This window comes from Eschrichtius robustus, chromosome X (assembly GCF_028021215.1).
Source record: "Eschrichtius robustus isolate mEscRob2 chromosome X, mEscRob2.pri, whole genome shotgun sequence".
Lineage (NCBI taxonomy): Eukaryota > Metazoa > Chordata > Mammalia > Artiodactyla > Eschrichtiidae > Eschrichtius > Eschrichtius robustus.
In genome coordinates this window covers 46,238,599-46,265,253 of record NC_090845.1, presented here as the reverse complement: position 1 = coordinate 46,265,253, position 26,655 = coordinate 46,238,599, and the positions used below count along the sequence as shown (strand labels likewise).

The 26,655-nt window shown below is 43.8% G+C and overlaps 1 protein-coding gene across 1 annotated transcript in view; it reads left to right on the top strand.

The window, feature by feature from the left end:
- The window catches only part of DGKK (diacylglycerol kinase kappa), a 158,806-nt gene extending 135,697 nt beyond the window's left edge, over positions 1-23,109 (top strand). The window contains 16 exon segments of the mRNA XM_068533990.1: positions 1,954-2,045; positions 2,931-3,030; positions 4,000-4,219; positions 5,756-5,860; positions 6,321-6,417; positions 7,958-8,065; positions 10,483-10,579; positions 10,855-10,962; positions 11,634-11,747; positions 12,095-12,229; positions 13,417-13,577; positions 14,146-14,287; positions 15,282-15,368; positions 19,290-19,400; positions 21,066-21,189; positions 23,030-23,109. Coding sequence (XP_068390091.1) covers positions 1,954-2,045; positions 2,931-3,030; positions 4,000-4,219; positions 5,756-5,860; positions 6,321-6,417; positions 7,958-8,065; positions 10,483-10,579; positions 10,855-10,962; positions 11,634-11,747; positions 12,095-12,229; positions 13,417-13,577; positions 14,146-14,287; positions 15,282-15,368; positions 19,290-19,400; positions 21,066-21,189; positions 23,030-23,109 — 1,881 coding nt within the window.
- Positions 23,110-26,655: the final 3,546 nt, after the last annotated feature.

Genomic DNA, 26,655 nt, shown 5'->3' with positions numbered 1-26,655 from the left:
GCTGCCATATGAGGCAAACTGTGCTGGAGCATCTGCTTGGCTCAGGCTAGGATGCATGCCATAGTGGTCACAGGAAACCAGTCAGCCAGCTGGGTGGTTTCAATCCACCATTTCTGCCCTGTTTTGGGAGCTAGCAAGTTTTCACGGCCTCCTCCCAAGCAGAGTCCAGGCATCCCACAGCCATCCTATTAGTCCCACTGGCCCTTCAACCAGCCAAGGGGGCTCATCTTCCCTTTGTTGGACCCAAGGGCTGAGGCACCCAATCTGTGGCTCAGACCACCACTCCCCAGGGAGGATCTCTACCTGTGTAATCCCCTTTCTCTTCTGAGTCCCCTCCTAGGGGCACAGGTCCCAACCTGATCACTTCTCTTCCCTTACTGATTCTATGTGGATCTTTCTTACAGCCTTGGGTATATAGGAGTCTTTCTGCCAGTCTCCTGTTAGTTTTCAGTGAGAATTGTTCCACATGTAGATGTATTTTTGATGTATTCATGGGGGAAGGTGAGCTCCACTTCCTCCTATTCCGCCATCTTGAGTCCCTCCGAGTCTAGGTTTCTTACAGCCCTCCTGTTAGTCCCACTGGTTTTCTAACCAGCTAAGGGGACTTGTGTTCCTGGTGTCAGATTCCAGGGCTGTGGTGCCCAATATGTGGCTCGAACTGCTCACTCCCCAGGGAGGCTCTCTGTCTTTGTAATTCTCTCCCTCTTCTGTGTCCTCTCCCAGGGGCACAGGTCCCAACCTGATCACTTCTCTTCCCTTCTTATCCAATTTTGTGTGGATCTTTATTACAACCTTGGTTGTACAGGAGTCTTTCTGCCAGCCTCCAGTTAGTTTTCAGTGATAATTTCTCCACATTTAGATGTATTTTTGATGTGTTCATGGGGGGAATTGAGTTCCATGTCCTCCTAATCTGCCATCTTGATATCTTCCCCCAGGAAGTTTGAACTTCTATCTAAAAGCAATAAGAATTATATAAAGATTCTTCTTATTATGAAATTTTCAAATATATAGGAAATTTTAAATGGTAGTTTCTACCATTAATATTTCACTATACTTTCTTTATCACATATCTATCCATCTATCTATTCTGCTATCTAATAGAAAGGTTTAAAACAGAATATTTACATGTTATGTGGAGAAAAAATTGAAGGAATAAAGACTAGAGGCAAGGAAAAATGATAGGCAGCGCTGTAATTGTCTAGGCAAAAGATAATGGTGATTTGGACTGGTGAAGTGGTAATAGGAATAAGAAGAAGTGGACGTAGTTAAAACATATTGAAGAGATAGAATCATCAGGACTTGATAGATGTTTGAATGTGGGGTTGATGGAGAGGGATGAGTATAAGTTGTAGGTAGGAGTACAGACTCAAGAGCCAGACTACCTGGAATCGAATCCTGTCTGTGCCACCTATCAGCTGTCCCTTCCCTATGCCTCAGTTTTCTGTTTTGTGAAATGGGGATAATAATCCTTATTTCATAAGATTGTTATAAGGGTTACCTGAAAAAAATATATATGTATCTTAGAACAGAACCTAGCACATAGTAAATTCTATATAAGTGGATGCTATTATTATATTTAATATTATATATAAGAGGTGACACTCTGGTTGGAAAGATGTGGGTTCAAATCCCAGATCTATTATTTACTAGCTATGTAATATGAGATTCTTTTTTCATTTGAAACATGGAACAAACAGTAACTCCTTCATATGAGTTTTTGAGTATTAATTTAAATGAGAGGAAACAATATACATCTCTTATTTTTAGAATGACTACAGATCTAAGATTATCTGTGGAGATCTTCCACAAGAATTCTTTAATTGTGATTATTTTCAGAGAGAGAGTTGGGATGCTGGTAAAGCATCAGTAGGAAGTAATGAGATGGGTGAGGATGGGTAGCACACTATGTCACAGTGCTAAGATTCCAGGGCTCAACACTCCTTTTCCCCCTAGGCTGCTGCCATCCACCACTTAGAATCTGCAACCACTGAGTTGAACAAAATCCTGAAGGCCAAGTACCCGACAGAGATGATCATTGCAACCAGGTCAGTCTTCCTTTGGCTCTCAACCTTTGGGATGTTTTTGCCCCTCATGGGCTGTTCCTCAGTCAGAGATGGGGCTCATTTTAATAGCTTGGGGGGTTGAGGCCAAGGAAAGCATATGTTTACCTTCCCAAATCAAATTTCTTCCAACTCAAACCTCCTGAATAGAAAGTTTACGGGGGGGGAAAAAAAAAAAAGATGAGATTGGGGTGAGGGCTCTTGTTACTCCAAAAAGACAAAATTGTAAGCCACAGATTTGGAAGAAGGGTTACAGAAGGGAAACACAACATTCCATACCATTCAAGAGCATAGCATAGCTCCCTACAGTAGGGAGACCTTGTTTTCCATTTAATACCTGGAAAACTCTCTGTGGTACCTGCTACAGCTGCTTTCGCATAGCTGAGCAACACATTCTCCCCTTCTAAATACGTGGGTCATTCATTCCTCTTGGGACTCTGGTGGGTTCCTTCCAAGTCTACCACATTCTCTTTTGAGAAACAGTCCCTACAGGGACCATCGTCCCAAAGTCATTATGTTTGTACTAAATTAGCCAGGCCCTTGAACCATAGCTGATTTGACCCAGGGTGAAATCCTGACCCAAGTTGGACTGACTGAATTCTGTTTCCTGGAAATTTGGAATTTGGGCTAAGAAATGCTAGTTAAACTCTCTTAGGTACTGGCATATTTCACCATATGCACATGAAGAATCAGAATAAACAAAGAGGGGAGAGGGAGTTGGGGGAGAGGGACAAGGAGAGGGAGGGAGGAGAGATCAGGAAAGAGAGAGGGAGAAGGAAGAGGAGGAAGATGGAAACTAATATTATAAGAGAGAAGGTCTCTGGAACTCATGGTCCATGTCACATTGTGTCATCTATCTTATACTTCCAGATTCCTGTGCTCAGCAGTGGAAGATTTTGTAGTTGATATTGTAAAGGCCTGGAGCCGGATAAAACAGAACAATACAGCAATAGAGTCTGTGATTTTGAAAGTAAGTTTCCATCCTTTTTTCTTGTACTCTTTGTGGTGCCAGGGCCCCATTTTTAATAAAAGCAAATGTGCCTCTCACTGGGAATTGTAAAAGAGCAAGGAGGAGCAGCTGGTAAGCCTCCCTGATGGGGAAAATCCTCATCAAACTTCCACCTTTCACCAAATGAAGAGTGGCACTATACATGCTTATCCATGTACCATGTCCCTAAGCATATGCCAAGCATCTGTCCACACCTAGACACAAGCGTACACCAACATGTATGCACATGGTTGTATACCAGAACATTCTTGAAAATACATACAAATACATGCTAGAAATACACCCACATTCACCTCTATAACAACCACAGTAACAATAACAGCTAACGCTTATATAGCACTTACTGTGTGCCAGGAACTGTTCTAAGCACTTATAATGTATTAACTTATTTAATCTTCACAACTGCCCTAGAATATAAAAACACAAATAGATTAAGTGACTTACCTAAGTTTACAAACTATTAAGTGATGGAGCTGGGAATCAAGCTATAATCATGTAGTACACCCCCAAACATACACACAGACAAAGGCAGACACCAGGCAACCATGCAGAGCCACATCCACATTCATAGGAGCATGCCCATGAAAACACCAATCCAGAAATGTTTATCTTTCCTCAGTTTTGCCATATTACACATCATTTTACAGGCCACTCTGACATGAGAAAGACTAGGCAACATATATTGATGCCTGCAGCTGCTCTGAAACAAACAGTGTCTCTTTGACCCCCTAACACCTTTTGGTTATCTTATCACATCTACCCAAGCAGTTCTTTCCCTAAACTTTCATCTCCCCACATGTAGCTTTCTATGCTCAGTGTTCCTGGCCAACTAGTACCCCTCCCTACCTCTCCCCATACCATCTGACTCCTCATTCTGTGCTTTCAGGCACAAATCCCTCGTAACAATGCCCTGTCTCCTTCCCCATATAGAGTGACTTAATGTATGACAAGCTCAGTGTCCTGATTGATATCCTTGCTGAGGATGCAGCAATTGAGAAGAGTACCACAGCACATGCAGACAGTGCCAAGGCAGATGGAAAGCCCTTCATCCCTCAAATAGACCACATAGCCAAGTGCAAGTTGGAGCTGGCCACAAAGGCCCAGAATCTCCAAAAGTCCTTGAAACTCATCATATTCCAAGTTGAACAAGGTAAAGGCCCCAGGGTTGTGGTGATTGAGGTAGGGGAAAGAGAAGGTTCCTGTGGGTAGTTTACTGGTCTCCCTCGCTCTGGGTCTACTATTTGACATCACTACCAAAACTTGACTAGATTCTGCATTCATAAAGCATCCAAAGTCTGTCCTAGTCTCCACTGATTTGAAAAGCCTCAGTCCTGATAAGCTGCCCCTTTGGCTCCTCCTACCTCCCAGGCACTCAACTCTTTCTACTTATTTATTTTTGGAACTAACAATCATCCTAAACAATTACAGCTGCTAAGTGGCTTGGCTCAAAGGTCTGTCAGCTTCAACCTCCAGCCATGGAATCTTTTTCCACCTGCTCCTGTCCCCTTCCAACCACTGAGCCTATGACGATTTTAGAAAGAAAATAGTGTTCATCTCTGCATGTCTTACACAGTATTAATCAGGCACAAGGGCTCTGAGAGTGGTCCTGGCAGCTCTAGCATTGATTGCCATTTCCCATAACTCATGACAATCTGCAAGCTTCCAACTCAGTATGAAAACTCTTTCAACTCCTCCAACTTCTTAATTTAACATTTTGGTTCCCACTTCTTCTCCACAATGCTTCTTTGAAAAACAGATCAGAAAATATAACACCAAGTGTGTTCTACCTGAGCTATTGGAATTGAACAGAAGTCCATGTAGCAAGGAAGTCCTTTTGGCTGGCCTTTGACCTTTAGCTACAGTACCTTCTCCTGCCTGGGTATCTTTAGGTACAACCTCAGCCAAGTTTCTAAGAAAGAAAGGAAATAACCCTTCTGCACTATGAAATCATTAAACAGCCAGTTTGCCTCTATTTCTGTAGGTAGTTTCCAAGTAGCAGGGATCAGATCAATCTGATGTAGCCATAACCCTGTCACAACTAATCCTCAGCCTGCTCCATCAATACATAAGTCAGATTTAGAAGTGCAACTTGTGGCCATGGGACAGAGAAAGGCTCCCCTGGCAGCACAGGGATTGAACCTATGAGCTTTGGCATAGGCTGAGCACCTGAGCTATACAGTATATAGGCTGGTAAAAGAAAGGAGACTTCTCAAATATTCTGGGTATTGGTGAGACATTTGGTTGAAAGAACGGCATGGTCCTAGAGGCTTAAGTTTAGAACAAAGGTCATGTGAGTAAATGAATTAACAAAGAGGCGAGAATGGCGGTAGAAGAACAGAGTTTCCCACCCTGCTCCCCCTACCTCTGGCCCCAAGCTTCTACTCACAACCACATTTACTGGACGATAGGAAAAGAGTAACAAGTAAAACAGAGAAAGCTCAGGCACGGATGTGAAGAGACATGGCAATACTGTAAGAAAGCTGAAACCACAGACAGCATCATGGAGGAGATGTGATGATCAAATGGGAGTCTCCATTGTCTCCCCACACACTGACTGGTATTAACTAAACAAAAGAGATGCTCAAGAAATGTGACCAATCCTCCCTCCCTCCTTTCCTCCTTTTCTTCCTTCCTTTCCTTCCTCTCCTTCCTTCCTTCCCTCCTTCCTTCCACTTTTTCTCTATAGTTCTTGATGAGCAAAGCCGACAGACAATATCAGTCAAGAACTTTAGTTCAACTTTCTTCCTGGAAGATGACTCAGAAGATATTAACCAGATGAGCCCAAGACACCGTAATGAGCTTTCTCTTCTCCTTCCTTTACTCTAAGCTTCATCTCTGTCTTCTAGTTCCCAGAGAAGAAAGATGTATTTTCATGCATCTTCCTTTAGCCATAATCCTACTCTGCAGTACATATCCCTCCCTCTTCTCGAGAAACCTCACTCTATAAGACCCCATGCCTATGTCCAGAAGTAATGACCCCATTAGATACTTTGAAAAGGCTGGCCTGATGAAACCCAAGATTTGAAGCTGTTTCACTGCCAGCAAGCAAGCAGCCCAACCTTACTATTCTGTCAGTGGAAGTCCCTGTCCATCCAAGATGATCCCTCTTTGGAATGAGAACCCTGAATATTATCAAGGAGAAAGTCATTGAGCTTGACTCTGCTCCAACAGAGAAAGTGGGGTGAAATACAAGTGGGGGGAAGGGCTTTCTTGTTTGTATCTGACACCAAGGTGACGTCTTTTGTGTCTAGGTTCTCGTCTTGGTACTCTGTCTTCTATATCTTCTCTCAAAAGTGAAGACCTAGATAACCTCAATTTGGAGCACTTATATTTTACACCTGAAACTATGTAAGTATTTAAGCCTATCACCTTCCTATGGCTTCTCCCTTTCTCTGGTTAAGAGAATAGTCTAAGGATACCCAGAGTCAAATGCTGACTCTACTTACTAGTTGTGTGAACTTAAGTAATTCAACCAAACCTCAGTTTCCTCATGTATAAAATGGAGATAATTGTAGAACTTGCCAGATAGGTTTGCTGTATTTATTGAGTTTATATATCCAAAGTACTTGCATTGGGCAGTGTTTGGCACCCATAGTTAGGTGCGATATGTGTTACAGTTGTTATTATTATTTTTTTTTATTAAAACAACTTCATTTCATTTCAAAGGACCTGTTTTTCACTGTTGCCTTTAACAGTAAATGATTGGAGTTGCTAAGAAGTAAGTGGACATTTAGAGGGCTAGCTAGCAAATCTAAAGACATCTGTCTCAATAGCCCTACCTCTTTAGAATATTCCCAGTAGCCAAGTTCCATCACATTCACTCATTTTGAGTTCCATTAAGAAAATCAGTTACATCAGTTAGAGAATCCCCAATTTCTGGACTGTGGTCAAGGAAGACAAATCTCATGTGAGAGATGTAGGGTCAGTTTAGTAATGAATAAAAAAAATCTGTGATTAAGTAGCTAAATTGTAACTATTTTCAGTTTCTCAAAAGAAAGACACAGCTAGCAATTATTTAAGTTTTCTGCAGCTTCCCATTTATTCCTATATTCAACTCCCATTCCCCTCCGCTTTACCATTGGCTTAAGCTCATATATGAGGCCTCAATGGACCTACCTAATGAGTTTTGATCAGTGGTGTGCTGGAAAATGTTTAACAACCAGCTCTCTGGGGGGATGAAAGCCCTGATTTATTCCTGGTGTAAACCCTTTCATCATGGCCTATTTCAAGCTACTGATATAATGTCATTGAATGCAGAGTTGGGAATTATAGGCATAATCAGCTTACATAAACTGGTATGAACTGGCTCCAGCACACCACTGGTTTTAATGGATGGATGCAGAAGAATAAAACAAACTACTTGGTTTTGTTGTTGTTGTTGTATATACATCTACCCTCTTTTATCAGTTTTTTTCCTTCAAATGTGTGGTCACTTTGCCCTTTGATGTGAAAGTGCTACAAAGGAGTTCAGACATCTCTGGAAACAGTAATACAGACTTTACTTTCGTCATATATTTTTATCTGAGATACTTAAATGTTCTTTCTTTATGGGAATAAGTCAATGACTCTTATTTCCCTTTATTTTATGTGGAGAAAATAATGACCACTCATATCTGACAGCCTCCAAAGATGGCTTCTTTATTATGAATCCCAGTTCCACTGAATCCACCCAACTGGCTGGGTGTCCTCTCTTACAGCTAACAAGTTAGTTGTTAACACAATAGGACATCTACATGTGCCTCTCAAGAACATTAAGCCTTGTGCCCAGTGTAGAGGGGGCCTTCCCTCAGTGGCTGTTGATCACACAGATAAAGTCTGCAGCCCAATGATAACAGCACTTCTTTCCTGCACCAGTGTCTATTTTCTTCTTCCCTTTGGCTAATTTCAGACGCTTCAAAGAAAGGTGTGTCATGAACAACTATTTTGGAATTGGACTAGATGCTAAAATTTCTCTGGAATTCAACACCAGAAGAGATGAACACCCAGGACAATACAAGTAAGGAAAAGAAACTCCCCTCCCTACATACAAACACACAATCACAATATACACATGTATTCCCACATCCCCTACCTCACAGACAAGAAACAGAAAGAGTCTGTCCTTTGTAAGTAAAACACATTAGTCCCAAGGTTAGACTAGTGGGATAGCTTGCCCCAAACATTGACCAGATCTGTGATGACGCTGCACTGGCATCCTGAACTTGGAGCTGCTTTCATAGTCTTGACCTGTGGACAGCTAACTGTGTTACTGTTACTGAAAACAGATTACATTGATTCAGTTCAGCCAATTGCCTATCTTTGTTCTGTCTCCAAGAACTTGATGAGGTCCTAGTAGTGGTTTTAGGTCTGTTCTTGCTTGGCAAGGCTGCAAAGTATCAAAGATCGCCCTACTGGTTCTTAGTGTTCCTAACCGGGTTCCCCAGGACCTACTGATTTTACCCCATCTTGGTTGGTCTGCTTGGCACCTTCTGGTACTTTTGTACTACAGACATACCCTAAGGCAGCCTCAGAGTTCTTGTGGTAAATTGAAATTATGAGTAAAAAGAAGCACACCCTCCACCCATCATCACCATCCCTGCCCACCTGCCACCAGAACTTTCTCAGAGCAGGCCTGGGCTGAGGAACAAGTACTTTATCAGATGTGTCTTGAAAATATTGCTTCCCAGTTGCTTGTCTTTTTTGTTATTATTGCTTGTCTTTTCATTTGTAATGGTCCCTTTTGAAATACAAAATTTTGAATTTTGATGAGTTCCAATTGATCAAGTTTTTTTTTGTTTTTTTTTGTTTTTTTTGTTTTTTGTTTTTTTAACGGACCATGCTTTTGATGCCATGTTTGAGAAATCTTTGCCTAACCCAAGATCTTAAAAATTTGCTGTTTTCTTCCAAAATTTTTGGTTTTGCTCTCACATTTAAGTCTATGATCTGTTTTGAGTTACTTTTTATGTATGGTATTAGGTAAGAATCTGAGTTCATCTTTTTGCACATGGATATCCATTTACCACAGCACCACTTTTTAAAACTATCCTTTCCCCCAATGAATTGTGTTGGCACCTTTGTTGAAAATCAATTGACCCTAAATGTAAGGATTTATTTCCTAGACTCTCACCTACATTCCATTGATCTATGTGTCTATCTTGTGCAAGCACCACGCTATCTTGATAACTGTAGCTTTATAGTAAGTTTTGAAATTGGGAGATGAAAGTCCTCCAACTTTGTTCTTTTTTCAGAATTGTTTTGGTTGTTCTAGGTATTTTGCATTTCCATATAACCAAACTCCAATTTTTAATAGATAAGGAAACTGAAGTGCCCAGAGAACTTATGGTTTAAAACAGAGTGCAAATAATTTTGTGCTATGTGCTAGCCTTCTTACATTTCAAAACCCATGCCCTGTGGTGGCTCATTTCTGTGGCTCTACTTTTTTTTTTATGGCTGTGTTGGGTCTTCGTTTCCGTGCGAGGGCTCTCCCTAGCTGCAGCAAGTGGGGGCCACTCTTCATCGCAGTGCGCGGGCCTCTCACCATCGCGGCCTCTCTTGTTGCTGAGCACAGGCTCCAGATGCACAGGCTCAGTAGCTGTGGCTCACGGGCTTAGTTGCTCCGCGGCATGTGGGATCCTCCCAGACCAGGGCTCGAACCCATGTCCCCTGCATTGGCAGGCAGATTCTCAACCACTGCGCCACCAGGGAAGCCCTGTGGCTCTACTTTAAACGCTCACAGTAAACTCTATCCAGTCTTTCTAGTGATTGTTAAGTATCCTGCCTGTTTTTATCAGAGACTCTACAGTCAACAGGACCTTGCCCTTCCCACCTCCACCACAAGTCTCCGGATATCCTTGCCCGTCCCATATTCTCTCCACTGGTTCCTACTCTACAGTCTTCCTAGTAAGCTTATTTCTATTCTGTAGCACTGAGTTAAGTGTTTGATATACAGGTCTTGGAAATCTCTCCACTTTGCCAGAAAAGTTATGCTTCAAAGAAACTGCAATCTAAGAGTCACATATTTCAAATGAAATTGATTCCAAGTGGCTGAAATCTTGAGCTCCCAGAGTGGCACTTGCCAGGGTAGCTGATGTGTACTAGCCAGTTATGCTCACAGCTTTTTATGAGCCTTACTTTCTAAATATAGCCTGTCTCTTCCAAGCCTGATCCAATATCAGAAGCAAGTAAAAGTGACAAATCAATGGGATGCTGATGCCTCAAGGAGACCCAGGAACCCATTTCAGCTGGTGTTCACATAAGGATACCAGTTACACTATCCTAGCATTCCCTCTTGTGTCCAGTTACCATTAAACATGACTCCTCTCTATAAGAAGGCACTTGACGAATAAGATGGTGTCTCCTCTTACTTTTCTTCATCCACTTATCTTTATATTATTCACCCTCTGACTACCTTTCTCTACCCTTATCTCCCTGTAGTAGCCGCCTTAAGAACAAGATGTGGTATGGCCTTCTGGGAAGCAAGGAACTTTTTCAGCGCTCTTACAGGAAACTGGAAGAACGAGTGCACCTGGAGGTTAGTGGAAAAGAGGGTGATCCTTCCTGGGCATGAAGAAAGGAAATATCATGACCTTGGGAATCAACTTTCCACTATATCCTTAGTTCTTCCCAAGCTTTAACTCTGATCCTCACTCATTGCTCATGGGAGGAAAGCATGAAGATAGATTTCCATTTTATGGATAAGAAAATAATAGCATGAAGAGAAGACAGAGCCCTTCCCCCATCTCTGTAAATGGCCCTTCACATTGGTATCTGAAGAGCCAGCCAATAAGGGCTACTCTTTTCTTTCAGTGTGATGGAGAAGCCATCTCCTTGCCAAACCTGCAAGGCATTGTAGTGCTCAACATTACCAGCTATGCTGGAGGCGTCAACTTTTGGGGAAGCAGCACAGCTACCACAGTGAGTATGGAACAAGGAACAGGGAGGAAGAAAGGCTTGACCCCTCTAAAGTCTATCAGAAAGGAGAGTTGAATTGACTGGAGTGTAGGGGAAGAGGAGATGGGCTGGGGACCTTTATTGGCAGCAGCTGTATGATGAGGTTTGTTTGTTTGTTTGTTTGTTTGTTTTTTTAAGGCAATTACCACCCCAGAGCACAAGAATCAACCAAAAACCTCAGGATCAGATAAATTCTTCGGTGTTGCCTGGACTTTGAATTTTCCATTCCTCACATTTGAAAGATCCTTGAAAGGTTACCTAGGCCATGCCCTTTTCTCTAAGGAGGTCTGTCAATAAAATCTCCTGAGAAATTGGCCATGAATCCTTTCGTCTGAGCTCACCCAAGAAGACCATGAGACCAGTGGGACTGGCCTTGGGGATTTATGATGCTAGATTGGACAGGGAGAGAACCAGTTAAGAGTTGTGATCTCAAAAGGGACTGAGTTTTTATCTCAGTGCCCTTTTCCCAAGTTGGCTTCCTGACCTCATTCTTCTCCTTTTAATAATGTAGTAGTTTCTCCACTCTTCATGAGCTAGAAAAATTCTCACCAGGAGCTTTCAAAGCATACCTGCTTGTGATAGGCAAGGTGTGGTTTCTCAAGGGTGAGATGTGTGACACAGTTCTTCCTCCTCAGGAATATGAGGCTCCTGCAATAGATGATGGGAAGCTAGAGGTAGTGGCAATCTTTGGTTCTGTACAGATGGCAATGTCCCGTATCATCAACCTGCATCATCATCGCATCGCCCAGGTAGGCACGGGCCTGGTGGGCACCAGAAAGGGTTTGAGCTCTGTGGCTACAATCCAGGATGTGAGGTAGTCTCAGGAATTAACCAGGTATAAGAATGACAGGGTGGAGAGAGCAGGTTATCTGGTGGGGAGCAAGGTGCTGGCTGAAGTTGGAAACAGAGGTGGTAGGGACCAAAGGAGCAAAAAGCCCATAGCAAACATGTGTTTCCTCCCTGGGACAATCGGATTCACATTTTTGCCAGTCCTGTTCAGATACACATTTAGGCCATGACTGTGAGATTATCAGATTGGTCTACAGTCGTTACCTCATTTTTCTCCCCCATTCTCCCTCCTCCTCTTCTCTGGCAGTGCCGTGAGGTGATGATAACCATCGACGGTGAAGAAGGTATCCCAGTGCAGGTGGATGGGGAGGCCTGGGTTCAGAGGCCAGGCCTTATCAAGATTAGATACAAGAACACTGCCCAGATGCTGACAAGAGATCAGGTAAGAAGGGAAAGGCTCATCTGGGGCTCCTACGTTGTCTCATCTACAGCTATCACTTGAGTACTGAATACTTCCAGTCAGGCAGAATTCCTTAAAGGGAGGTCTGCATGATACTTATCTCAGAGTCACCTTGGGTGCTTGTTAGAAATGCACATTCCTGGGCCCCACACAGGCCCACTGCATCAGAATGGAGACAGGTATTTCCTGGGAACTTGCATTTGCAGACAAGCTCCCTGAGACACTCTGATATACATAGACACTTGCAAAGCACTGTCCAAGAGAGTGAGACAAGAAGCTCCCTTCTGTAGTTTTCAAAAAAGTTGTACTCCTCCCTCCACTGCACAGAGTTAAAGGCCTCAGGTGGTTACGGAGAAATCTGCTCCCTCAACAAGAGATTCTTCATTGAATATGGTCTTTAGGTTCCTCTAAGGCGTCTTAAAATACTGCATTCACAAATATCACTCACCTCAGCTACACCACCTAAAGCTAGAAAGGAGCCATTATTAATCAGATGCTCAATGCTTAGAGGCTTTCTTCCACTCTGGCCTGTGGACAGTCCATAGACACAGCAATAGAGAAGGGATGGGATGTCTAGTTTATAAACTACCTACTTTGTGTTGGGCACTTTACATATATTCTCTCAAGTAGGTCCTCTCAACAATCCTGTGAGGTAGATACACTTATTCCCATTTTATAGGTGAGGAAAATGAGGACCATAGAGGTTAAATACTTTGCTAAACTGACACAACTAGTCAATGACAGAAGCACAATTCAAAATTAAACGAGATATGTCTAGCTCTAAGATCCATCAGAATATATTGCCTAGATTTGGCAAAGAAGGGAGCTGAAAAGGGCTCCACTTTCTTATTGATCATGATACCTACCTATAGGAGCTTCTGGAAGGCAGACATCTGTCTGATTCAAGTATGTTGTCCCAAGACTTGGCATGGTAACAGCAACAACGACAACAACAACAACAACAAAACTAAAACTGCTTAGTATGAAAGAGACATTGAATAAAATGTTGGACAGATGTATGGGTGTGGAGATGGGTGTATGGGGGAATGGATGAGGCCCTCTTTCCCCTTTCCCCACAGTACCCACAAATATCAGACTCACAGACAGATCTGTCACATGCCGTCTTAGCTACAGCAATCTTTAGGCTCTGCCACTGTCTTTATCGCCAGGACTTTGAGAACTCAATGAAAATGTGGGAGTGCAAGCATTCTGAAATCCAGGCTGCCTCTCAACCCCAGCTGGACTCCCAGGAATCTCAAGATAGCCTCTCTGATGAGGAGTATGCCCAGATGCAGCACTTAGCTCAGCTTGCAGAAAACCTCATCAGCAGGTAAGTGGACTGGCCCAGATACAGGGCTGGGAATCCCAAGAAGAGATAGGGAGAAGAAGCCAACTTGTATCTATTGGCTACTGGAGAGCCTGACCTCAGAAAGGAGTCTTGCTCAGAGCTCTGAAGATTGACAGGGACCCTGACATTCTACGTAGGAAATAGTCTTTGTGGTCAGCAGTAAGCCAGCTTGGACCTCTCTCATTAGGCCCAGAGATAAGTTTTGATCTCCTCTTGCTGCCCCAGACCCAACAGGACTAAAAACGTTTATCCTTGCCCTTAAATATCAGGAGGGCCTTAGAGTTTCTGGAGTCAGCTCCTTCCTCTATTCTAGCCTCCCACTCTCCCAAAGCACCCAGTATCTAATTCTGGCGAGACAAGGATGGACAAAAGTGAATACCTAGAGAAGAGTAGAAACATTTTCTGGCATAGGTGGCTCCCTAGAAATGAGAAGAAATAACAGGAGAGAGTAAAGAATACAATTTACCCTTAATCCCAACCCTCACCAGCACCTCAGGCCAGACATCCTTCAGAACTCTAGACTCATTTATCTGTCCTTGCTTTGTTACAGACTTACTGGCCTGAGCAAGGTCCACCAGCATGTGTCTGTCCTCATGGATTCTGTGAATGCCAGTGCTAACATCCTGAATGTTATATTTTACAACAAAGACAGTAGCAAAGAGGCAGGTGCAGCTTCCTGCACTCCCATTGAGGTAAGGGGGGAAGGGGCAGATGAAGGAAAGGAGTCAAACCAAATAAGAAAGGGAAGGAAGGGGAGCTGGAGGCTGGGTAGAGAAACTGGGCAAATGACATGGCAGGAAACTGATGGATAGAGTAGTGAGGGAGGCAGATATTGCTTGACTTGTTACAGGTCCAGAGTGGTTACTGGGAGAATCCCATAGCAGATTTCATCAGCCTGATAGCTATCTACCACACTGGCCTCAAGGAGAAATAGCCTGAGAATGGAGAGGAACTTGGCTTAGGCCCTTCCTCATTCCAACTGGATCCCTATATGACCTGTTAAGGTGACACTTGTCATTGAAACTTGTGCTCCAGGCTGCCTTGGTTTTCCTCTTGAAGGGAAGGTCTAGATTAGATTCTTGATGTTAAATGTGCCATCCTGTGACTTTACCCACTGGCAGAAGATTTTTAAGTGATGCTTTTAAAAAGTAACTTTAGTGCTAGGCAAACAATACAAAAGGGCCACATACAGGGTCAGGGCCTCCTAAAATGTAGGTTACCTGTTTATTCGGGGCCGGATCTTAGTTGGAAGAGGCCTGGAGCTCCAGGCCTGGCGTTTCAAGAAGACAGATGGTTAGGCCTAACTTCGTGTACCATGGGAAAGGTGGCTTCAGCCTAATGGCAACAAGTGGCCTCAAACTTACTATCTGGTTTGCATATTCCCTGTTTCCCTATACCCATAGCACTCAATCAGTGATGCCAAATGCCAAGTTGTGCTGTGCCACAGCATACAACACACCAATACAGCTGTACTGGTAGTTGATAGCCGGCATCAGTTTTGACTGGTTGGTGCCCATGCTGAACTACTAGTTGTGCTATATTGTGAATATTACTTTTTCACTTATAGCCACATCCTACTAGCCTGCTCCTACCTTCCCACAGAGAAGCCAGCTGCATGCTTACTAACCAACAACTCCTCTGTCTTTGTCCTTTCCCTTCCTTTCTTTTCCTTTCTTCTCCTCTCAGACTCTAACCAGAAATGACGCAGTAGATGTTACATTTAGTCTTAAAGGGCTCTACGATGACACCAAAGCTTTCCTGGATGAAAACTTGGTGAGTGGATGGGGTTGGAACAGGGAGGGCAAAGTATCCCATCTGAATTTGGTCACAGCCTGTGCTTGGTTCTAGGGCATTGGAAGACATGTAGGAGCATTTTGGCCAGGTGCTTACCCGGCAGTCCCTGCTGTGTCATCTTCACCCAGAGTTGTCATTGATCGTGTCACTTTATAAGTTATGCGAATCCATAGGGACTACAATATCCTTGAAGAAAAGCCTGTCTCCTTTGGCAAATGTCTCCTGGGTCCAGACCAGGCCAAACAAAAGCAGCGTTTTCTCATCATACCTAATATAGTTTCAGTAGAAAAGGGTGAGCTCTTTTGAGCTGCTCTGCATCTCCCAAGTTTCCACATACGTCTCTCACCATGTGGAAAGACAGTAAGGAATAGTGGGAAAAGTTGGGGGTCTCTGAGTTCAAATCCCAAATCTGCCAATTACTAGCTATATTAGTTTTCTAAGGCTGCTGTAACAAAGTACTAAAACCTGGGTGACTTAGGACAACAGAACTTTATTGTCTCACAGTTCTGTAGGCTAGAAGCCTGAAATCAAGGTGTCAGCAGGGCCATGTTCCTTCTGAAACCTGTTGGGAAATCCTTCCTTGCCTCTTCCTAGCTTCCGGTGACTTGCTGGCAATCTTTGCTGTGTTCCTTGGCTTGTAGATGCATTACTCCAATCCTCCATATTCACATGGTGCTCTCCCTGTGTCTCTCTGTCTTCCCATGGCCATCTCCTTAAAGGATACCAGTCTTACCGGATCAGGGCCCACCCTACTCCAGAGTCCAGACCAGACCAATGATCTCATCTTAATAATTACATGTGCAATGACCCTATTTTCAAATAATTGAGGTACTGAGGGTTAGGATTTCAAGATATCTTTTTGGAGGGGACACAAATGAATCCATAACAGTAGGTATGTGAGGTAACTTCACCTCTCTGGGTCTCAGTTTCCCTACCTACAAAATAGGAATTAAAATCTCTACCTGTCCAGGTTGTTGTGAGGATTAAACAAACTACTGTATATTATGTGCCTAGCTCTTCCTAGCAGCTTGACAGATGGTAGATTTTATTAGTGTTAGGGAAAATGGACTGAGGCTCAGTTTTTGAGCTACAGGAAGAGTTGCTGTTTCTCATAATGCAAAGCCCATAGGCACACCTGGTGAGTGTGCTTTAATGAGTCAACTGATCATGACCACTCCACTTTGAGGTCTGCTGCTAAGGCCCCTAGGAAGGTACTGTTCTTGCCTCTCATCTAATTAAGGTTTATTTGAAGAGGAGCCTCTGAGTTGATTTTTGCAAGAAGTGCAGCCACTTCCTCTTTTCCATTTGCACATCTAATTGGCACACTGCACAGGTGGAAGAGTGGTTAAGGCAGTCAGGCCAGGCTGTCCCAGCATCTGAGCCCCAGGCTAGAGTCTTTCAGCCTTCAGCGACAGCACCAGAAGTACCTTCTATATATAGGCAGAGCTCAATGGCCTTGCCAATTTGGGCAGCAGGAAATATGGGAGCTTGGCCTCTTATTGCCATTCAGGCTTTCTTGAGGCTCATGGGCTCATGAAAATTGGTTTGTGCCAGCCAACAACCCAAATTGAGCACATATCACACTTAATATAGAACCTGGTAAGGACACCCCCACACATACACACATCCAAATGAGACCTGGGTGCAAACGGCCGCTAAGAATGACCATGTATCTCCAGAAAGGCCATATCATAGAGGTGGCATGGATGTAAGGCTTATTTCATTTTTTAAAATTTATTTTTATTTTATTTATTTATTTTGGCTGCATTGGGTCTTCGTTGCTGCATGCAGGCTTTCTCTAGTTGTGGTGAGTGGGGGCTACTCTTCATTACGGTGCACAGGCTTCTCATTGCGGTGGCTTCTCTTCTTGTGGAGCACGGGCTCTAGGCAGGCAGGCTTCAGTAGTTGCAGCATGCAGCCTCAGTAGTTGTGGCACACAGGCTTAGTTGCTCCGCGGCTTGTGGGATCTTCCCGGACCAGGGCTCAAACCCGTGTCCCCTGCATTGGCACGCGGATTCTTAACCACTGCGCCACAGGGGAAGTCCGGGCTTATTTCATTTGAATGTTGTTATTCCTCCCCTTGAAGGAGGAGAACAGTCAGTGTTGGGAGAGGGATGTAGCCTTTTGATGAAGAAAATCCCACCCAGTAACTCCCACTTCCCTTATGTGGCAAACTGGCTTAGTGATATGTTAGAACAGAAACCAGGAAGTGATCAACGAAGTCCCCTGAGTCAGTTTGCACATTTATCTCAGAGAAGAGTCCTGAACAAGGTCTCTATTGAAGCCAGAAGGACAAGAGAACAGACCATAAGATTCAGGCCCAACCATGTGCTATTTTTCAGAGCCCGAGTCTCTAGGTGCCAAATAGGAAGTCATTAGGAAGCCATTTTATTCCTCTCCTATTATGATTAGGAATCATTTTCTAAGACCCCAATTCCTCTTTCTTCTCTGTGGCTTTGGGTTTGACTATCAAATCCCTTTTGAGCACTGCTGGTAAGTATGCCCCTAAGAATCCCTGCCCCTTTCCCCCTTACCTTGAAGTGATGGCCATTTCTTCTTGACACCACTGTTCCCCATCCCACCACCATGTGCACACACGTGTCCTGTGCATCTGGGCTACTCCGTACTGTCCTAAATCATTCGTTGTAAAGCAAAAGCAAGAGATTATTTGTCAACATGATTTGTTCCCCTCTCATATCCCATCCTGATTGGTCATAACCTCCAATCCCATCCCTCGCTCATTCACCTGCCACCCATTTGTGACAGTCGGCAGGGTTCCACTTAAGGCTGGCCCATGCACAGCAAGAAGCCACATAAGTGCCAGATTGAAAGTAAAGCACATGCCAGAGAGGAGAGATGAAGCCAAATTAGGTGGGCTGGAAAGCATGTCAGAGCTGATGATATCAGCATGCATCTGTTCTCCCAGCTCACTATTTAATGGAACATGAACTATCTCACTTATGTTATTGGTTTAGAACTTGGTTCTTCTGAGTTGGAGATGGTCCCAGAATAATCTATTTTAACTCTCCCATGGAGCATACAGAGTCCATCCTGTGGGTGCTGGGGGTTACTAGGGAATGCTTGAGCTTTGTTTCCTAAACCCATGGGACAAGACATCATTCACTAAGACTGAATAGCTAGGGGCTAAAAGCACAGCCTGGGGAGGCAGACCCTCTTTGCCAGGAAGGGAAAATTTGAGCCAATCTCTCACTAGCCCTCCCCTTGCTTCACAAAGCAGCCTTTAAATTATGGTAACTGTGTAATAAAGATTTCCCCCACCCCAGCATCTGGCCACCCCACATACCCTTTCTGGGATGGTGTGGTATAGAGGGTAGGCTATAGAGTTGAATAGATCTGGGTTTCTGTCTAGTCATGTGATCTTGAGCACTAAACTTCTTTGAGTCTGTTTTCCCACCTATAAAATAAGAACAGTAGTACTTTGTATGGTATTATCAAGCTATTGGGAAGATGGAATGAAACTGTATGCACAGTGCCTGGCATATAGTATTTGCTCAAAAATTGGTAGCTATTATTAGGGGGACACTTAGGTGTCTCCAGGGGCTTGAGGGTCAAGGGTAGGACCCTTATCCTGGACCCTAAGCTGTAGGGGTACAACTCAGTGTTAATTGATACTGGTCAAAGGGCCTCTCTGCTTGCCAAACTGTGATCATGCCAAGCCCTAAGGAAAGCATCACTGTCTGGTTGTCTCCTGGATCTCCCTATTGAGAAAGTAAAGAGCTGGCTATACTTTCCACCGACACCATGGGCCAAAGGAGATATAAGTTGGCACCCTGTGGTCTCATGGCCACTAGCAGGGACTGGGAGTTGGGGAGAAGGCAAGAGTCTATGAAGGTAGGGTGCTAGGCATTGGATACTCACTCTTTTTCCTGTCTTCACCAGCTGAGAAATGCTGAGTATGAGGCCACACTGCAAACTTCCCTGGATGCCATGAATAAGGAGTTTGAAAAGCTATCTGAGATTGACTGGATGAATTCAATCCTTTCTCCAGAGGTATGTGACCTGTGGATTGGGAAATAAAGGGGAAGAGGAATTCTTCCTTGGTGCTTTGCCTTCCAGTGTGGGCCAGGACACAGTGACTGATGTAGCATAGGGAGGCCGGTAGTGGCTTTCAGCTTGAGTTTAATGGAGCCTCCTCCTCCCATCTCCTCACCATAAGTATACAGGACAAGGCAGAAGGCACACTGAAAAACTAGATGACCATGAGAACATAACCAGAAAGAAGAATCACTCTGTAGCAGAAGATTGGGAAAGAATAGGCAAGAATGGTCTTTTTCTGTGCTGTTCTCCTGGCTGCAATTCCCCTCCCCTGCTCAGTACCTGCTGCTGGGACTGAATTTCGTCTGGTACATACCATTATGGCCAATACCACGTGTTTACAGCCAACATCTGTTCTAAATGGTTGGTGCCCAGGCCATACTGGTGGTTAAATCTACCAAATATCACCTCTCCTTGCTGCTTTCTGTCCCTCCCACTCTGGGAGGAAAGTAGGCTATCTCAATGCTTTCCCCTAGCAGGTGTGTGGCTTAAAAGAAAATCAAGCGTGGCAGCTGTGACTATAATATAGCTGTGGGGATGTCATCATTTGTTGACAATTCTGAGTGCTCTCCTGAGATTGAAAAATAGTCCCATTTCATAAATCAAATGACTCAAAGCTGTCCACCTATCACCAGGTAAATTACACCTTTTATGGTCTGACAGGGTTTTTCTTTAAATTTCTCCACCATGGAACTGCTCATTTCAACCTGTAGGAATCCTTGGTTCTCCTATTCATTATACCTGTTTTCTGGCTTCATACACCAGTTATATGCATGTGAGCAAGCCATACAAGCATGTTTGGACTAGTGCAGCAATTGGTCTACCATTTAAGAGAAAAAGCCATAGGCAAATTCAGGTCTTAAAGGATTTAATAACTTTCTCATATGCCTTTGCTGCTCTTAACCAGTAGCCCCCTGGGGAAGAAAAACATGCTGTTATGCAGAAAAGGAAGCAAACTCTTGTAGCACCCCCTTCCTACTCAGTTCAGCTATCTTGCACCAAGCTCCTGACCTAGGCAAACAGACTGGATATTGAGAGAAATTAAACAAACAATCCATGCTCTGAGGTCTCAATATGGGAGTCTGCCTGGCCTGGGCATAATCTCTTTTCTGGACTTCAGCATTTCCATAAAGATGAAGAAGTGAGGCTCTAAAGAAGGGCAGAGTAGATTGAAAGAAAGACAGGAAGATGTTGCTCATTCACTTGATACCAAACTTGCTCACCTTAAGGCCACAGAAGACGCAGATCCACTTTGGTGGGGAAAAGCAGAAGGAGAGTCAATTATTCATTGGACTTTCCAAAGCTTTGGTTCCGGGGGAAGGTCCCGTGCCCTTCCTTTAGGTTTCTTCTGAAAGGCAATTCAGAAGAGCATTTATTAATATGAGATCATTTATTAAAGCATTTAGCAAAGTACCTGGCACAGAGTAGGATCTTGGTAAAGATCAGATGCTTTCTAGGGCACAAGACTAGTGAGTAGGGGTATCTCCCATACCTGGACAGACAGCAGATCTGCCTGCTTCTTGCAGCCATCCTTGTTCACCACCTTGCCAGGCCTCCAGGAATTGTTTCTGACTATTAGGCAACTAACATTTTGACCTTGCTCTTGTTGTGGTTTGCCAGGAAAAGTCTTCAGACACTGACAGTAGAAGCCTCAGATTGAAAGTTAAGTTCCCCAAATTGGGGAAGAAGAAGCCAGAAGAGGAAGACAAACCTAAATCAGGCCAAGGCATCCAGGGTTTTATTGGTAAGTTTCTCCCACAGGCATCGAGGTCATAAAGAATTCCCCAGCAGCCTGGGTACTTCCCAAAGACCTGAAGCTCACCTTAGAAATGTACACGGGTACGGTGGTGATGGAGGAGGTGGCCAGTTGGGAGCCAACCTTAGGGGATGCCAAGCAGTCTCTTGGACAAGGTGTGAGTTAGAAAGTGATATGGAGGGAATTCCCTGGCTGTCCAGTGGTTAGGACTCCACGCTTCCACTGCAGGGGTCACGGGTTCGATCACTGGTTGGGGAACTAAGATCCCGCATGCCGCGCGGTACAGCCAAAAAGAAAAAAAAAAAAAAAAAGCTCCTTAAAAAAAAAAGAAAGCGATATGGACACTGACAGGGAGAGAACCTGAGAGGCAACCTTGCTTTGTGATCTCTGTGTTATAAACAGCTGAAGAGAAAAATGAGAACAACCAGTTACCTTTCTGCTTGACCCATTCCTTTCCTCAGTGGATAAAGTATGGCAAAACAGTCATATTTAGATCTCTTTCCCAGTCAAATACAACTACAAGCTTTTGGTCCTGCTCCAGAAAGCAGTATTATTTTTTGCATTATTATTTTTTTTTAACATCTTTATTGGAGTATAATTGCTTTACAATGGTGTGTTAGTTTCTGCTTTATAACAAAGTGAATCAGTTATACATATACATATGTTCCCATATCTCTTCCCTCTTGCATCTCCCTACCTCCCACCCTCCCTATCCCACCCCTCTAGGTGGTCACAGAGCACAGAGCTGATCTCCCTGTGCTATGTGGTTGCTTCCCACTAGCTATCTATTTTACGTTTGGTAGTGTATATATGTCCATGCCACTCTCTCACTTTGTCACATCTTACCCTTCCCCCTCCCCGTATCCTCAAGTCCATTCTCTAGTAGATCTGTGTCTTTATTCCCATCTTGCCACTAGGTTCTTCATGACCTTTTTTTTTTCCCCTTAGATTCCGTATACATGTATTAGCATACTGTATTTGTTTTTCTCTTTCTGACTTACTTCACTCTGTATGACAGACTCTAACTCCATCCACCTCACTACAAATAACTCCATTTCGTTTCTTTTTATGGCTGAGTAATATTCCATTGTATATATGTGCAGTATTATTTGAGATGGGTTGGGGGTGTCAGTGCTGGGCACCTACAGGGTCAGGAACAGGTTCCACGACCTATCTAAACACTCTTATTCTTTGTCATAGTAAATCCCTGGAAATGCAAAATTTGTTTCATTATTTGAATTTTGGTTCCACCCCTTCTTCAGAATTGGACTTAAATGTTCTTGATATGTCAGTGGGGCTCAAAAGAAGGTTCCCTTAGAATTGTCGGTTATGCCAATTCTGATGTCATTTGTCTCTCCTAAATTCTGAGCCTAGATGACCTGGAAGCTTGAGAGAGATGACCATAGTGGACATGGGGGGGGAAGGGATGGAGGGTGACGGTTTGTTTTGTTTTTTTGAGGAACTGAGACTTCATACAGATGCCAAGAGAGAATCTCCTGGACCAAGTTGTGTTTGGTCCAACTGGTTTGAGTCCCTAAGAATCTGCCAGTTGGGAGACCCACGGTGTTTGAGAGTCTTTCTGAAGACTCTGAAAGGGTCAATAGCAGTTTCATGGATTATCAGGTTCTGAGAACTCATCCCATTTGTGTTTGGCTTGCATGGCATCAGCTGGTTTTCTAAGATGGTTTAAAAATGGTTGCTACAATAGGAACAAACCAGTCTGTCTCCTAAAGGACTCTTTGTTTGCTCTCTTTAGCGTCCATACATTTAGGCATCTGGCAATGTGCTAACCTCATTATTTCTATACTTGCTTTTTTTTTCTATAAAGGAAATTTGTGGCACCGCAGACATCGTGAAGATGAAGCAAAAAATGATGATCCTCCAACACCATCAGGATCTCAACTATAACCCTTGAAAGCTGGAAGGAGAACTCACAACATTTAGGATTCTACTAAAAACTCTTGAAACCTCAATACAGGCTAGACTAAATTATTTCAGAACAAACATGAGCACCACCAAGAAAGATCCTCCAATTCTTTACACTAATACATTTTTTTCCTGGACTCAATCAGGTCTCCTTAGAGGTTTACATTTTCTCATTGGCCAAAGATTCTTGTTCCGAGTTGTCTTGTTCAGTTCTCCTTCTCTTCGTGCATCTTGAGCAACTACAGTATTTAATTGAACTAAGCTTTTTGTGAATGGCCTGGGATCTACAAAGGATTCAAGGGAGTTCACCTTTTCAGGGAGTTGGGGAATGTTTTTCTCTGACTGGCAGAGAAACTGTTGATGCTAGGGAATGAATGAAAGAAATACTCTCAGGGAGATGAGGAGAGGGGTCAGGACAGCCAGGCTTGGTGGTGTTTCTCCCCCAATCCCTGCCAATTGCAACTTGTGACTTCAGGAGGTCTCTCCTAGTAGGCTTATTAAGATGAGAACTAGGTCCTGGGGGCTTGTCCACTTGCCTCTTACAATGACCATGTGAAATCTTTTCTTGTGGTGACTGCTCTCTCTGCAAACCCTTTCTGTTTTTCCATGTGCGCATGTATGTCTTTGCACATGTCCAGGTGGTGCTCTGGTGGCTGGGTGGGCCCATTGGTTGGAACTCACCCCTATGGCAACCATACAGGCTCCCCTCCTACTGCCTTGATCCTAGCCTGCATGCCTCCATGGAGTGTTTGCCTGCATTCTTGCTGGATTTTTTAACTAAATGTTTTGCTGCTGTGCTGCAGTATAGTTATGTATAGAGACATATAAAGATGTATATATATAAATATATATATATATTTTTAAGAACTGAAAATACAACTCGACCTCTAAATGACCCTATAATTTATTGTGCTAACCCAGGAATCCCTCCCCACCCTGATCCCATCCTCCACCCCCATTACCCTACACACACATATGCCTCTACCAACTGCCCTAGTTCTTGGTGGAGCTTCTAATCTTTTGGTGCATTTTCAGTGTCTTAGAAGTGGCTGGGATCTACCTATGGCCCAGCTGATTCTGACACCCCCTTAAAATTCTGAGCCAGGCCACAGAAAGGGGAACAAAAACACCAATGCCCTAGAGAAGGGGGCTAAGCTGGCATGCTGCCTTTTTCGCTCTATCTGTCCTGGACTCTACATCAGCAACTGCCCCAACCTGTGCTGTCCCCTTCCCCAATAAACACTATATGGAGCAACCAGGCCTTGAGCTCTGTGACTCAGATGTCTGAGCTAGGGACTGCCTGACAATCAAGTCACAGCCTAGGCCCTTCCCCACAAGCTCCAACTTGGCCTGCATCTTCTGGGCAGGCTGTTGGTTAAGTCCCCAAATCACTTTTGAATCTCCCTTCTTGCTCCTTTCCCTTGAGTACAGAGGGACATTCAAAGTGACCAGAAAGTACATGGGCCTGGGAAAATGGAGGCTAAAAGCTTCTGCTTCTCCCATGGTTCTTCTTCCAAATTTCTCATGAAAACAAACCAGGCCAAAATTGCTCCAGATCCCAATTAGCATTTTTTTGAATGCCTGCGCCCAGTCAGGCAAATCTAATCAAACTCCAGTATTTCTCCAGTGGTTCTCTCATGTCCGCCTTGTATCCCCACCCACCCTCAACTCATACCTTTGAGTAAGTGTCCCTTCCCACTTTTCAAGAGAAAGCCGGGAAACTGGCCTCTCCCCACTTCTCAGACAAACTTAGCGTGCTCAATTACCTGACTCAGTCCAATCGCTGGTTTATCGAGGTGCACAATCCAACTCTAAGCACTGGTTCTCAACTCTGGAACTCCACCAGCCTAGCCCACTTAAACCAGCCACCTGTGTTCCACCTCTGCAGGGGTGAGGAGAAAAATACTAACAAGGGGATAGTCCCCAGACGTCTGATTGCTGTGCCAAACAAACAAAAAAGTCCTAGCTCTACAACTAGGGAAGAAAGTTAATGGGAAAACATTTAAAACTTATTTAAGCATCAGAATATGTTAACTTACTGTGTGTATTTAAGTGGGGAATGTGCTGTTGCTGTGTCTTTGGCTTTCTCCGCATTACTCTTTCTTCCCAGGAGGAGGTATTAGATCAAATCAATAAGGTCACCGTTGCAGCCCAACTTGGCTCCTCCGTGGCTGCACACATTAACAGCTGCACACACGCTCACTCACAGAGTTGGGAACCAAGTTGCATTTTTTTCAGAAGAGCCTTTTTCAAAATGAAAAATTTCCAAATGAGCAAATTTAAGGAAACAAAGGGAAGTCCTGGGAGAGGGTAGCTTTTACTTGGCAGTGCCTAAGCAGGGCTGTGTCTTGTAATTATTTTTATCACCAATGACAGTAAACTGTAATAGTACTCCATCTCTTGTGTTTACTTTGCTGACTTACTATCCGTCTTTGTATGTTGTAATGCTACTGTTGCTCTGTTGTACCATCTGGATTCCCTTTCACCCACCCTATCCTCCCACCCTGAATCAGAATGATATTGAATGAAACCACTAAGATTGGAGGCTGGAGTCAACTCCTGGAGCAGAATTGATAGGGGATGAGGCCCAGGAGCAGGTGTGGCTTGCTAAATCCCTTGGTTACCTCCTAAACTGCTTAGTTACCAGTTGTTTCCCAAAACAAGGAAGACAGCTTTGCTGAGCACCTGTTCTTGCACATACGAGCTTGAAAACAAAGCAAGAAGTGGTGATCTCTTTCTCAAGGGAGATGGCCCATCCTCTGGAAGCATAAGCTCCTTTCAGGACTTCATGGTTAACTACTTGCAGTAATATAATTGTTCAGGTGGTGGGACCAGACACCAAATATCCATCTCGATTATGTTCAAAGTTGACATCAAGAGCCAAAGTTCTGGAGTTTGGTTGCATCTTTGGAGCACTTTCTGAGGGACTGATTGAATGGGCAATTCCTAGCAAGAAGAACAGTGGGGAAGGAGAATGCCAGTGGATTTGGACTGCCATCAACTGCTTTTGGTGTCAATACTACAGGAGGTCAGCAGCTATCAGTCACCTCACCGGAAAAGGGCCTGTGTTGTGTCCAAAGGGGCAAGGGAAGAATAAGGAAGACATCTTCAATTTAATAAATTAGGTTAAAGTTGATCAGAAGAAACAGTTGGGGTTAATGTCATCTTCCCTCAGGACACAAGTAGAAGAATTTTAGTTTCATAAGAAGTAGAAACTAATACCAAAGCAACCAAACCCATTAGCACCATTCCATCCTATAAAGGACCTTGATCGGCTTTATGGTTTGTGGAATTGCATTTGTCTACTTGTCTGCTAATCTTTAATCTATGTTTTTTTGTTTATTTGTTTTGTTTCCTCAGAGGCCCCTGCAAGTAAGCAGCAGGGCCAGGGGCTGATTGGGGGAGGAAACTGGGGTAGTTATGGGGTAACAGAAAAAAGCAGAAAGAAAAGGTCCACAAAGTGTGCCTATTCCTCCTCCCCACAAAATGGAACACCAGTCTTCAAAGTTAATAAAGTTTTGCTTCTTA